Here is a 15555-nt window from a genome sequence, read left to right as displayed (position 1 = left end):
TAAATTATTTTGCGGTATAGCTGTCTTTCAGTCTTGCCAGATTTTTTTTATTTTATTATTTATAGCAAACACTGAAGGAAATATTTTGACTTTTTTATCAACACGTTTGTTTTACTGTACATTCCTCTTCTGTCTCTGGAGGTGATGGAATCCAGCAACTACTCCCCTGCTACAGGAGGGTCAATTTAGCACAAAGAGCAAACATTAAAGAGCCTCTGGTATTGCTCTGTTGGTCTAAGAGCATCAGTTCCCATCTTCCTGCTGAGTTTCTCAGCAGCTGCCTGGCGACTCAAAACCCAAAATGAGATCTGAAGCCGACAGCTGAACTGCAGGTGGAGCAGACAACAGGGGGGCAACAAGCGAGTGAGTCTGGATGTGAGGAAGGAAAAATGGTGAACATTTGAACCCTTTTGGCATCTTATAGAACACCTTTACTTAGAAAAGCACCGTTAAGACAGGAGTTGTCACGACGGCTGACAGCCCGGTCTTACTGTACAAAATGGTAAGTTGACAGATTCTTCGGCACTCTTCGCGTTGTGACTGAGCGGCGAGATGTGCGCGTGTAAATACCACATCGAGTGCTGTCGAGTGTTTACTGACTTGAAACGTCATAGAAACTCTCCTGCCTGGTAAGAATTTGCAGAGTGAGGAGGAGAAAGCTAATTTCCGGCACGAGGCAAACAGTGTTCTGATGCTTTGCCAATCTGACAAATGGCTGGAGTTCTTACAGCATAATGATCTCCATTAAACAGGCCTGAATGGAATTGCGCATTAAAAGGGCCATTAGCTAGTGAGAAGATGACTGGTAGAACTGGTGTAAAATCACAAGCAGAGAAACAATGTCCTCTGTAAAACCGTTCCCTGTGGAAAAAAGATTGTCAAATCAAGACAACTGCGATTTCATGTGAGGCGTCTCTGCAATGGGGAGATTCAGCAAACGCCTCTTTCAGTGCTACGAGTTCATGTAGATTGTTTTGGAGATATTGGCTGTACTAAGTAAAGTAGGCAGCACATGGCTTGTGGTTCACAAACTGCAAAAAGGACTTGATTTTAGTTCTTTCTGCAAAGCTTCTGTTTATAACAGCCATAAAAAATGTTGTGAATCATATGAATGTTTTGATTAAGCCAGAAGATTCAGCTGGACCAGAGGCTTCCCATGTTTCCTGTTTTTTAGTCTTAATGATGCAACAGAGGATCCATCACTTTTGTTCAAAAGGTCATCCACTTGTCAGTAGCTTCATTACAGCTCCACATCCATAAGAAAGTCTGTAGTTGAAAACAAAGAATTACGCTTAACAATCATGAAGATGCGTCCGCACTCTGGACCAATCAGGACACTCAACTCATCTTTTAATTCACCAAAGCGTTTTAGCCCGAACTGTTTCAGAGAACTGTCCACAGTTCAGGAATACTTATTTACCGTTTGGACTTTTTTGTCTTTCCAGTGTTCAAACATTACAGCCCGGCTAAGACGGACGCCATTAATGCTTACATCCTGTCATGAGCACGAGCCTCTCTTTACGGCCAGATAAATGCTTCCTTCTGCACACTATGTGTGTAGAATTTGTGTGCACTGAAAAACAGCTAGAGTACTTTTCTCTCTCCTCACCTTGATTTCTTGCCAGGAAAATTTAAAAGCTTCACACATTCTAATGGGTTTTGGTGCGACATTACGACACAGCCAACAATGATTAGCTGCTCATGAGAATCCAAGGCTTTTGGAGGTATTTTCAATAACTTCTGCAACTTCTGGCACACTGTATTGCAATTATTTTAGCATTTATTATTTTATAGAATCAGCTGAGGTGACTGTGTAGCTTTGTCAGAGCCTTGCCCTCTCAGAGCTTCGTCTCACTTGTCTAATGCGTTTTGCTATTCAAGTTCAAGTTCAAGGTTCTTTAATCAGTACCCTTAGGTAGATTTATTTTGCAGTGAAAAGAGCTGGCACCCTTCTCAAACACACAGACACTAGACAGTGTTAGTTAGTTATTTAAAAAAAAAGTTCCATAGCTCCATGCTTCACTGAGACCACAGTTTCAATCCCTCCCCCCACCTACAGTATACTAATAGATACATTTGAAAAAGGAAAAAAGAGCTACTGTTATAAATACATAAATAAAAATATAGAAATATAAATTAATTAGTGCTGTCAGCGTTAATCTTGTTAACATGACGTTAATGCACAAATCTCCGTTAGCGAGTTAACGCGGATCACCCTGTGCATGGGGCTGCACGGCGCTAGCGTGTTAACAAGCTAACCGTGCTAACGCGTTAATGAGCTAACGGTGTTGACGCCGTGCAGCCTCACGTGTTAACTCACTAACGGAGATTTGCCACGTTAATACTGTTATGCCGTTAACGTCATTTTAACGAGATTAACACTGACAGCACTAAAATACATATAAGTAAATAGGTTTAGAAATGGGAATATTGTGTGCACTGGTACCTCAGCCAGAGAGCTCCTGATTTATAGCTCATCTGTCTGAATGCTGAATATCAACATGTCAGAGTAATTCAGAGGTGGCAAAACTACAGATACTTCAAAACTGTGTTCAAAACTACTCCAGTAAGAGTTCTGATGTATCTTATTTACTTTACATGCTCTGAAATGAACTCAAAGTCCAACAGTAAAAAGCAGCTTTTCTAGAGCTCTTGTTGTGCAAATCTAAATGAACTTAATGATATTTTAATGCAATAACAGATTAATTTTAGTACACGGGAATACAAACTTTATTTCTGATTACACTTCCACAACTAAAACAAAAAATACAAGGGTTGAAGTGGGATTCGGCAACACAACAAATTATCTTAGGAACACTAAGTTGTTGTATTGGCTCAGTGTTGGAGAAAAGAAACATATTAATTTTTGTTGTGAGCTCCAGACTGCTGCTCTTGGTGGATTTACACAACTGAACTCAGCAACAGGCAAGCAGATGTTTTGATTTTTGTATACTTTCTTGGCAGATTTCCATCAACTACACTGACAGTATAGTATTTATTCTGTCTTTATCCTAGACCGTATGCAGCTGGTCTAAATACTGAATTCAGTTACTGAATTCACCACAGTACAACAAGCTAACCTGTTTATCCTGCACCAAGCTGCAGAGCACTTGAACAACACAAAGTTAGTATAAAAATTAGATTGGTTTGCTGGACGTTTCACAATATGAAAAAATAACTTTATTTCATATACAGATCCGATATAAGATTAAAAAATGAGGACACTACATGTAAGCTTTATATTTCCAGTTTATCATATACCCAGTGTTGGGAAGGTTAGTTTTAAAATGTATTCCATTACAGAATACAGAATACATGCCCCAAAATGTATTCTGTAACGTATTCCGTTACGTTACTCAATGACAGTAACGTATTCTGAATACTTTGGATTACTTAATATATTATCATGCTTTTTACAACAACGTGAATGTACTATTGCTGTGTGATTTATTACTATTACTGAAGGTCCGCGTCTCCGAACTGTAGTAAAGGGACCTCTGACTAATACGGCGGGGTCCCTGTCGGCTCGTAGCCGAAAAATAGCTTTACTTTGTTGTGTGGGTCAACTTTTCTTGCGAGAGACAGAGAGGCGTTGAAAGACTGCTCCAACGGAACTTATTGTTTTCGGAGGAAAACACGAACACGGTGTACAGTCGAGTCTTAATAGCTTACTTACAACTGGGCTCGTCAGGCACTCTTCTTGGCTGCAGTGGTTATTATTATATTTACATGCTTCCAGCTCCCGTTTTTCCTCAATGACAACTCGTACCTTTCCACTCCCCTTTTTCTCCCTCCTCGCGCTCACAGACCCATAACGTGTATGGCAGTCCATTCTCCCTGCAACACGGACTACACTGCCCATGATGCTACATTCGTTAGAGCTATGCTTGTAGCATTCAGCCTGTTAGCTTAGCACAACAACAACAACAACGAAAAGGCTCTCAGGAAACACAGTCAAAAGAGAGAGAGAGAGCGTCGCCCTGTAACCATGGCAACCGTAACGCTGCCGCCTGGAACAACAGCACGTAGCTGTCAAACAAAACCCAAACAGTCCTGACCCGCGACAATATTAAACAGGAAAGTACCGCAGTGTAATCCATTTATTTCAACAAAGTAACTGTATTCTGAATACCACCTTTTTAAACGGTAACTGTAACGGAATACAGTTACTCATATTTTGTATTTTAAATACGTAACGGCGGTACATGTATTCCGTTACTCCCCAACACTGCATATACCACTGAGAACTCCTTATCTTTAAATCTATCCTCTCATCTTCCTGTCCTGTTCTGAAAATGTAAGGATTAAAAAGTGCAGATATTTGTGTAAAAATGTAGGGAATAAAAGTAAAAAATATGTCAAATAAATAAAACTCAAGTACAAATACTTGAAAATACCACTTAAGTACAGTAAAAGTACAGTATCTGGAAATATTAAAGAGAAGACTGTAATTTTTGCATGAGTTTAAATCCTTGCCATAGTCAGTTATGAATGCACATAATTCCTAGGAAACTGGATATGTAACGTGATGCAAATTACTCATTTTGTTTGAATAAATATAATAACCTAAGAGGATTAAGCATCCTTGGCATCCTTGGAAATACACACCCACTGAGTGTTAACATATTTGCATGCAGGTTTGTGTATTTGTGTGCATTTCCTAGAGGGCTATACACACCAGGGCTGAGCAGGATAACAGAGGTGACAATCAGAGAACAGATGATCAGGATGACCAGCAGGGCTATGGCTATTCCCTTCCAGTTCCTCTGAGGTGGGGCGCTGCCAACAAGGTCCTGAAAAACATAAATATTAAATTACAATGAGGCAAAAACAAACAGAAGCGAAAAAATACCACCTATCAAGCACCCATAGGCAGCAAATAAAGTACTTCCAGTGCTACAATTCTACTTCACTGTAGAAGATGTTGTACAATGACATTCAGGAGATTGTATTTTTTGTACAATGGTTTAGAGTTCACCATAAATAAAAAAAGAACTATTTTGTACTGTCACAGTTGGAGGTAGAGATTGGCCGGAGGACAGCTCATTCTGTCAGACAGATGCTGACAACTCAGCCACTTGTGCGCAGTAACAGCGCATCATCCAGTTGCTCCCCGCTGCTCATATACGAAGAGTCCCCGCAGCTTCGCCTGATAGCTGGAGCGGCGCTACGGCTTCAACACAGACACAACAGGCAGAATAATGAGCTGCTCTCCTCACGGAGCCCAGCAGATGGTAGATGGCTAATCAACACTGTTTGAAACGCACGTACTGCAAAAATCCACAGGACACACAAAACACTTTAAGTGCAAAAGTGCAGCATGCAGCAGTGAGAAGACTGACCAACAATCAAAAACACATCTTCAAGTATTTCAATGTAAAAGCCCTCGAGTGGCTTTACTGTGTGATTTGCCGGCACAAGCACGCACCATCAACCGCCTCTTGACACACTGCGTCCATTAGAAAGCAACAGGAACAGACAGTTTTCTGGAATAACTGCAGATGAGTGCTAACCTCCTGAACTCGGAGCTGGCTTTCACTCACTCTGCCTTTAAGATTGGGGGGTAACTTCGCTTGCCGGGCACACATGTCAAATATTTCCATTTTCAAGACCGATTAGACTATTTAGAAATGTCCTCATCTGACACATAGATCGTTTAGAAATTAGTGTCCAACTTTGGGGTTTTGTTTTTTGCACTTTAGTATGCTGTATATTTAAGACTCTATTTTTCAGTTTATTGAAACTCAAAAACTAAAATTAATATTCAGATGCAGCTTTGCAAACTAAAGCTGTGCTGCCAGGTTCTTTTTAGAGAGAAGCAGCTTTCTCCTGGAAGCCCTTCCAAACAAGACATACTTGTTCAGTCTTTTTCTAATTGTGCTGTCATGAACTTTAACATTAAACATGCTAACTGAGGCCTGCACATTCTGAGATGTAGCTCCTGGTTATTTTGCAGTTTCTCTGAGCACTGAGCAGTCTGACCCGACACGTGCTGATGACCAATTAACTGCTAGAATTTCTAAATTCTGGTCAAAAACATGCTTTAACACTATAATTATGGGTTATTGCTAATATACTGGTGTGCAAAGTTATATTAATTTAATTGTAATTGAAGTGTTTAAAGTGAAGGCTCTGAAGCGACCCATTAGGGTATCGCTCTACTCTATTGCACCCAGCGTGTTGAAGGGTCGAGGTTAGAAATTGCAGCTAGATATGATTTCCGTGCATCATGCTTGCCAGCTATGTGGCCGCACAAACAGACACGCACATTTGCACATTAATGCCTCTGGTCACAGTCAGTGAGACAAGTGAGCAGCTTCAGCCACCCGTATCAGTCCAGCTGCTCATAACCATGTTACCAATTAGCCCTGGTCTCTCTCTGCCTGCAGTCAGGAGAGTGGTTATACGGTACGGAGGGGCTCAGTGAACCACTCACGAGTTAATGAGGGGTGCGTGTACACGGGAGAGAGAAGCAGACAGCTCAACTGGTGAGCAGAGACAGCGCTTCTTATATATTTGAAGACTTTAGCAAGTTACGATACAGTAAATGTTTAAAATGATCCTGTGTGTACGGCACCTGTGTGTATTTACTTTGCTTGCGCACCTACTGTCTCTGCACAGTTTGTCTCACAGCAAAGCAAATCAATAGCGAAGGCAGTGAGTACATATAGAAAAACAGCAGGCACATCAATAAGCTGATGCATTGCTGCAGAGGTAAGGATTTTCACAACAGCGTGTATGGAGTCGTATGCTGGGTTCATAAGATATTAATCTCCCTGTGTTATCTCGCCCCAATAGGAAAGACACGATATCTGCAATCGCTTCAGACTTCTGACCGAACCAGAAATAAAAGGCGCTGATGCTCCGACCAGCTTTGCTGATAATGACCTCCTTTCAGCAACCGCTAACTTTTCACTTCATAGAGTTGTCTGTGTATCTGTGCGAAAAATGTAACAGGATCCAGTCCAGCGTAACACATCAATCAATACACGTGGCATTTGGAAATAATCAACATAACAAAGTAAGGAAAAAAAAAATCTCCCATCACAATATTTCAAAACACTGTGACATTTAGTTACAGCAATTCTTCCACCTATGACAAATGCAGCTATAATGACAGCAGAGCGCCATTTCTATCACAAATGCATCTCCCACAGGTCCTGTGGGCTAGTGCAATTGCAGAATACATATGATTTGACAAACAGGAGCAGCAGCTTCCTTCCAGGATGGCAGTTTCTGTAAACAGACAGTCGAACATTCAATTACGAGTCAAAGAGCTTTTCCGCAATCCTGATCAATAGACAATCAAAGACTGCTGGACGTTTGCCTTCTTCACCGTAAAAATATATAAATTAAAAATTTAAAAAATTAAAACAGCTCAGGTTGAAACGGTTGCCACCATTAAAGTGGTATGTCAATATTTCTGGATGCATAACACCGACCTGACTAAGATCAGATCGATGTTTATTGTGCTACACGGTGGACAACAGAGCCGTCAAAACAGCTGCCACAGCTGTTTAAAACGCCCATTCAACAAAGCCACTGCAACAAGGTGAGCATTAGTAGTGCACTTACTGAGGGTGAGCCTCAAAGCTACTCAACGCTGTAAGAAGCTGTACTGAACATTTACCAATATGAGATGGCCTTTATCTGTCTGAATTTATTAGATGAATGCATTTCCACCTCAGAGCTGTGAAACTTATGTACTGTATTACATAAAGTACATATTTATTCAATGCTGTGGTTTGTAAAGGTGGCGAGCAACAATTTTCAGACAGGCTGTGATTTTTAAATGATGCTTAGTTGCTGATAGTACTGTAATCTGATGTGATCTGCTGCTGCTGTAGCCCAACCCAGTATCATGGCAAAGCATGTAATAGACACGCCAGTCCATCGTGTCCATTTCATGCTTTGCCTCGCCAAAGCATGAAATGGACACCGATGCAGAAATTGCATTACCAGCAGGAGGAGAAAATATATTTAAAGCCAAGAAGTCGCTTGTGGGCAAGGAAGGTATGAAGTACTTTCCAGGGTCCTTAATCGCCAGACACGATTAAGCAATATGACTAACATGTTTTTACATGTACAATTGTGTTAATAATGTCTGTTTAAATGCTTTGCCGTGATTATTTTCATGAAGGTTGCTCGTACTGCAGGCTTGTTATAGCGGCACGATCTCAAGGTTTAACATGTTGTACATTCTGAGATACTTTTCTGCATACCTTGGTTGTAATGAGTCTTTTTTTAGTTGCTATAGCTTTCCTATCAGCTTCAAGCAGTGTGGCCATTTTTCTTTAACCTCTGACCTCTGACTAGGCATTTCCACACAGAGATTTACCGCTCACTGGACATTTTCCCTTTTTCAGACCAGTCGCTGTAAACCCTAGAGATGACTTTGTGGGAAAAATCTCAGCAGATCAGCAGTTTCTGAAATAAATAAACCATAAAACGTTCAAAATCACATTTTTCCTTATTTTCAGGCTCAATTTGAACCTTAACAGGTCTTTTTGGCCTCATCTACATGACTAAATGCATTGAATTGCTGCCATGTGAATGACTGGTTAGATATTTGATATACGACCAGTAGAATATGTATATATAATAAAATGAGGGTATAAACCAGTAAGGACTTGTTTCAGAATAACTAAGTTATTGTCGTTTCTGTTAGGATCATCAGCATGAGCTTCTATGTTGTATACATTTATTTAGTTAAGAGCATTAAGAGCATATATTTTAAAATAGAGCTGCTCTCTCATACAGCCCACTGTTATTAAAGTGTCTCAGCTCTGATTGCTTTAACTGTGCAGAGTGCTTTATCCCTGTTTAAAACGCTCAACGCTTCACCCACCTACTCAACCACAGAACAGAGAGCTCCACTCTATTCACTTACATAAAAATGCATGACAATTATCACCACAGTTTCCAGAAAACAAACCCTACAGAGATATATAGAATCTAACCTTAGATGCATGGTTTCTTTTCCCGGGTGTTCAACGTGTTTCAGAATATAGCAAACTGTAGGAGTTTGCGGGAGATGTTGAGTTTTCTGGAAAGCTCTTAACAAGTGAAAAAGTGCATCTGTGTATAAGTGGAAATCTTGACCTTTAGCAGCATTTCAGATGCAGGCTGGCTCTCTGCATTAGGCCATCTCCTTCTGTTAGTCTGTGTGTGAAGAGCACGCATGCATGCCTTACAGCTGATAACAATAAAAGCTGCATCAATAAATTAGAACTGCAGCCATTTCCACCCTCTTCTCTACAGACACACATCTAAATAAACCCATTCCCATACTGGCATCTCTCAAAAGACAGAAAACCCCAAGAGAGAGGACGCAACAAGAATTTTTCCCGATCTATTTGTTGCTATTTCCATTCTGTTTCGAGACAAAGGGGCTGTAAAAAGAAGGCATCTTTTAAGGTCAAGCTCCCTTTACCCCCCTACCACTCTCTCTCTCTCTCTAATCCTCTCTCCCTCCCACTTTCCCTTTGTCTAAGCATCTCTTTGTCTCTCTGCTCGCTGCTGAAGTGTGAAATGGATCTTTCCTGATCTTTGAGCACCTGGTTTCCAAGGGAACCAAGAGAGCTGTTTGAGTCAGATTTGCAGTGAAGATGGTGCTCGCTGGTACAGTACAGCAGGGACTAATATTACCGCTGACTGCCATGTGGGAAACAAGGGGCTTGAGAAATTAACCTAGGATTTAGGGGAAAAAAGGAAACAAGGGAATGTAGATGTTTGAAACTCAATGTATCCTTTCACTGTAATGTAGTCGCTGTCTCGGGACAGTAAAACTTCAGAGTGAAGCAGTAGCCTTTGGACATAGGGGGAAACTTTTCCTCTGGAACAGCATCAATAAATCATGGCCATTCACGAGTGAGATTAAGAATTCATGCCAGCTGGCTTTTGGCTCATGAATAGTAGGGCACCAGCCTCAATGTGCCCGTCCAGCCTTTGTCCTTTTTGAACTGCAACTCAACTGAAACAAAGGAAAACAACAGGCTGTTTAGATGACATACAGTAACCTGGCTGTGGATGTGATAAGAGAACAGGAGTTAGGCCACTTCTTTAGTATTTAGAACCGGGGCACATAAGTCAGCACACGTAATCAAAACATTAAGAAGAAGCGCGCTCAGTCATGGCCAAAGATAACCAGAGTACTTTTTATACCTCTGAAAACATGATAGCAGTTTTGAGGTAAAGTAGGAAGTTGCAAAAAAATTACAATCATATAATCAGACTAGATACTCATTTGCAACAGTTTTAATACCAACAGTGGCATCTTTGCCTCTTCCAGCTGACACAAAACTTCACACACTGCTCTTCCCCTCGCTGCCAGCCGAACAATAGCACGAAAAACGTGCTGAAGCATCTTAAAAAGCCCAAATCCCTGTCCTCATCAATAAAGCTCCTGTTTCAACAGCAGTACTGAAGTATTAATTGGTCTGTAACGTCAATAAACCGCGTTAACTTAACAGCACACCACAATTATTTGTGTCTAAACTGTTCTCCTAAAGCCCCAGATTGAAGCTGACAAAAGTCTACCCACAAGTAGACAGACAGCAGCAGCCAAAATTAACAACTCTATTTGATCAGCAACAATAATATGCTGCCAAGTCACCAGAAGCAAAGGAAATAAACAGGGCTGTAGCCAAATACATTTGCACCAACCAGTATGGTTATCGGAATCCAGTTTGAAATTCTGGCATCATGACAATCCTACTCACGAGAATCAAACTGTGGGAGCTATTCTATATAACACAGACAATCAAAGTAGGTGAATTAAAGTAAAAAGGAAGCATGAACTTACATTGAGAGTAAAGTTACTGTATAGAAAAGGAGTGAAGCAAGAGTCTTGGACCGCAATACTCTGAAAACATCTCTCTGTTTGTGCATGACTTTGTGATCCAAAACACTGAAAACATGGAAAATTCTCCTAATTTAACTTTATTATTTGATGTTTATAAAGACAGCAGAGCTGATTAGAGTCCTGGTGTGAAACAGGCCTGTGCAGTCAAAAAATTATTGTCAAATTAATTACTAGCAACTGGAAAAGCTTTTGAATTGTAATAAATTGGTCCTTAGATGTGAAATTAATGATAAGTAGGGCTACATTACATCTCTGTTAGGAAAATTCTTTGCAATAAAGTCTTTGGGTCGTTTCTCTCGCAGCCACAATTTAACATGTTAAAACTTTTGTATCGTTTCGGTCGCCTTTTGTCGGCACTACAGAAGAATAAAGAAACTCAGCTGGTTAAACTGACAAGCTCTGCTGCACCTTATTCTCTTTTCAGCTTTGTAGACAGCTTTAGCGTTTGTGCTTCTTCACTGATGAGAATCTAATAATATGACTAAGCTACTGTAGCAGAGCTGCAAAAACTTAGCAAACGTCTCCATCTGTAAGATGACCCTCAGCTCGCAAGGCGCTCCAATCCCCAGAGAATGTTTTCAGCAAACGTCCCTGGCTGCTTCACTGATTAATGCTCACCATCTCAGTGCTAACTTTGTCTTTCTACCATTTGGTGCTGATGAACTGATGGTGTACAGCTGGGTGCAGCTGCAGCGTAACTCGAAAGTGGGGGGAGAGTATAACAAACCATAAAATGAGAGAATTTAAAACCGCAAAAAAAACAACATAAAAAGGTTAAATGCCTTTATAGAGATGAGGGAAAAGATCATTGGAGCCATTCTTAGTATAAAAACTTGGACCTGTACAGCTCTGGACCAAAAACTTTTGACCTACTTATTTTCTGTGAGTGGCAGTGGTCGTAGTTGCGATGGCATGGCAGTAGTATTAGCGACACCAATGATATACTGGAGTGGTAAGTGAGAAGAAGACAAGTGCACTGAGTGGTTCTTTCACAACAAGTCAAAACTATATTAAATGATTTATGCTGCTGGCTTTTATGCCATTATCTGTGTTCACCTGGGGATAAATTATTCAGTAACTGATGAGGTACTTTTATTCTTCCGTGGTCTAGACACTTCAGTCTTTGCAGGCAACAGCACTGTGTATGTTGACCGTCTTAAATTATATTACACCCAGCCAGCCACTCATTTAGAAGTAACGTAAGAGCCGCACTTATCTTATTATGAGTGGCAGTCCAGATAAACGATTCTTATCTTTAAGACTCTTTATCTTGCACATAAAGTCAGAAACATGGCTTAAAAACACACATGTTCTGAGATGAAATGCTGTGCAACTATACTCCAAGTTAAACCCCCCAAAAAGCAAATTACGTATCCATCGACTCATCTACAGCTTACAGTAGGCACTAAACAGCAACATTACAGAGAAGTCTTCTCTACTTGACAATCAAAACTGTTGCAGAGATTCAGCAAAAATTACGTAAACAGTGCAAAGTGTGCCAAACAATTTAAAAATAAGGTTCCAGCATTTCTGTTTCTTGTATTTTGGCATAAGAACAAGTTTACCTCATTATTTTTGCTCATTTGTGCACTAGTTCTCTCTCCAGGTGGATTTTCTTTCTTGTGAAAATAGAAATGAGACTGAGAAACTTCACCATCTATGAATGTGACAGGTAAATGTGAAGGGAGGCCACAAAGTCAAGTTCATCCTACAGTCCTGGCAGACCCCACATCAGGCCTTCTACACATCCTAGTGTGTGTTATTTAAGACCCCAGGCACACTGGCCTAGAGACCAGCCAAAGATCATTTGGTAAACACCAGTCACAAAGGAAAAGTTGCTCCTTTCTAACTGGAAGTTGTTTGAAGTTGGACGCAGTCGTGAAACTGGTAGCAGATTGCTGCGGTCACCAATAGTCTGCACGGAAGACACGATTTACCTACAAACACTCGCAAACTACTCAGCAAGCGGCAGAGAAACTGAAAAGTGCAAAACAAACTGGAAACACAGACAGTTCCCCTTCAAAGTAAAAGTTGTGCTTTAGCTCTGCAACCAAAACAGTTCAAATGGCTTAATTTTGAATTTTGAAAGCCGTCTCCGTTTCTGATTTGCGTCACACTCAGTGTTTAGTTTACCACCAACCATTTGCCATCCGGTCATCGACAGGTGCCTAAACCAGTGCTACTCAGGCCTAAGCTGCTTTAGCATGTCGCTGCTTTGTAGTCTCGCTTCTCCTCATTTTGCTGCTTTTGATTTACTTGAAGTCACTGAAGCCTTCTGTGGCCTTTATAAAGACCTTGTTGCTACACTGCCAGCTTCTTCCTCACTACATGCACACTAGAGATCCCAGAAATGAGCCAAATTTTGAAAAATGATTGCAGGCAATGATTTAATTCAATTTTATTATAGCACTAAATCACAACAACAGTCGCCTCAAAGCACTTTTATTGTAACATTACAGAGAAAACACCAACAATCATCGGACCCCTTATGAACAAACACTTGGCGACAGTGGGGAGAAAAAACCCTCCTTTTTAACAGGAAGAAATATCCAGCAGAACCAGGCTCAGGGACAGGTGGCCATCTGCTGTGACCAGTTGGGAGTGAGCGGGAAACTTTAATGTTTCCCCAGAACTAAAAACTACATCAAGGTAAAGAGGCTTACAGTGTTGCTATGATTGAAGGTGCACTGATTTCCTGGGTGACCCATCCTCATGTTAATAGTCTGGAAAAAAAATTCACAAGACAGATGGGGAGGAAATCCAGTCTGCAAAGAATAAATAATTTCTGTACGCCTCAACGATAAGAAGACGCCTTGGGACAAAGTGGGAAATGGGCGTTGTTTTCAGGCGCACAGAAAAAAAACAAAAGCAGAGATATAAAAAAGTATATTCTCGTCTGCGTGTGCCTCTTCATTTGTTTTTGTTGGAATGGATAACAGAAACTGGGGAGGAGATGAGAAAAGTAAAAATGATAAAGCATTAAAACTCCCCGACTCTATCCACTAGGGACGAGGGGAAGATGGAGGTTAAGATGGGTTTTTTGAGAGGACTCAAATCGCTGCCTGCCTCTGAACAAAACTGGCTCGGCTATCTTTCAATCATCAGAAGAACTGTTGCACACAACAGCATGACTGAAGTGGAATCACTGGAGAACAGATCAGCTGGAAGTGCCCCTTGCTGTTTTTAAAATCCCCCTTTTTCAAATTGAATGCTTTCTCTCTAAATATGCTCCTGAAAATTAAATCCATTTTCAGTTAAGAGGAAAAAGGGGACAGCTCGTCTTCTTTCAGAATAATTACCTGCAGAAAAATAAGGACCTAATATGATAAGGAATCAGGAAAAAATAAAATCTGCAGCATTGAAATTTCATTTGATGACGCTTGTGTACCCATTTAATTCACCTGGTAACAGGTTCTCTTTTTTCCCCTGCACTTCACCTTTGATCCCCCCCCCCCCCCCCCCCCCTGTCTGAATGGGTACTTGTGGTTTAAATTACAGCCCTGCTACCTTGAACAAGACAATAACCAATAGCATTGAACAACAGCAAGTACAGTAATGGAGGAGGCATGAAACAAAAAAAATATTGTGCAGTGGCAAATTTGTGCGGCGCCTTCAAACCATCATGATAATCAATGATGCGAGAGTGTTGCAGTGGTGCTCAACAAAAGAGAGCAATAATCACGGCGTGTCAGATAAAGAGCATGTAGGTACATTTCCTGGGCGTGTAACAACTTTCCTAATGAAGGCAGCTTTTGTTTTTTTGGTTTTTTTAAAGAGAGAGAAAAAGTTTCCCTCTATTCCCCTATACAAGTTGTATTAAGTCTGTATGGATGCAGTGCACAGCCTGCATTACAGACAGTGTTCAAATCTCAGATGTGTTTGCTCCCTGCACGCTACTTCCTCTGCTATGACATCTTTATCTCTCTGCCTCTGTCTCCGCACCATTAAAGAGCAGACACAAAGGCGGGCATTCGCATTTGAAGCTGATATTTCCAACGAGCAAGGTCACTGTTGGAGCTACACAGTCAGCGTTATATTTTCCAAGCTTCCCATCCAAGCAGGAAGTATGCTGCCTGCTGTTGTCTCGTGCAAAGTGTTTTGCACAGAGAAACAAAGCAAGTCGAGGCCGGTCGCATATAGAAATCGCTGGATGGGAATAAAGACATACCGCTCCTTTCTTCAACAAAAGTGAAACGTTTGCGCTTATGCGTGTGATAGCTGTGTATTATGTGAGTTGCAGTGATGTGCAGATGAGCCCATGTGCCTTTCGCTTTCCGAGCTCTCCTTTTTTCACGTCTGAGGCCCGACTTCCTCTCAACCTTCAAAAGAGCTCACACGCTCTCTCTGTCTCTTTCTTCTTTAAAAAAATAATTGATCTGATTTCACGGTTAAAGATCTGCTGTACCGCTGTCGACTCCGCACTCTCACTTTTATAAATGTATGAATGCGACGCAAAAATAAACACTTTACACCTAAAATATTCAAAGGTGCTGTGACTGCACTGGAGAGACGAGAAAAGAAACTTCATGCAAGTTGAGGCACAGGAAGCAGTCAGATGAGTTCCACTTTTACAGATGCTACACTTCATTACGCGCTGACCAGTCAGCAGTCACAGTGAATAACCCTCATCACCTCAGTGAAATTAACCTTTATTATGCAGCACTGAATACCTTTATTATTGTGTATTCAGT

The 15555-nt window shown here is 40.9% G+C and overlaps 1 protein-coding gene across 4 annotated transcripts in view; it reads right to left on the bottom strand.

Annotated features, from left to right (window-relative positions):
* The window catches only part of LOC147308396 (A-type potassium channel modulatory protein DPP6-like), a 97238-nt gene that overhangs the window by 32085 nt on the left and 49598 nt on the right, over positions 1 to 15555 (bottom strand). For all 4 annotated transcript variants that reach the window (XM_086271988.1, XM_086271989.1, XM_086271986.1 and 1 more), the window contains one exon: positions 4679 to 4793. In XM_086271988.1, coding sequence (XP_086128114.1) covers positions 4679 to 4793 — 115 coding nt within the window. The remainder of the gene's footprint in view (positions 1 to 4678; positions 4794 to 15555) is intronic.

This window comes from Aulonocara sp. 'chitande type north' Nkhata Bay, linkage group LG18 (assembly GCF_057382095.1).
Source record: "Aulonocara sp. 'chitande type north' Nkhata Bay isolate Kocher_YH1m ecotype deep benthic linkage group LG18, A_spYH_male_GT1.1, whole genome shotgun sequence".
Lineage (NCBI taxonomy): Eukaryota > Metazoa > Chordata > Actinopteri > Cichliformes > Cichlidae > Aulonocara > Aulonocara sp. 'chitande type north' Nkhata Bay.
Note: the sequence above shows the minus strand (reverse complement) of the source record. Positions and strands in the feature narration are given on the sequence as shown.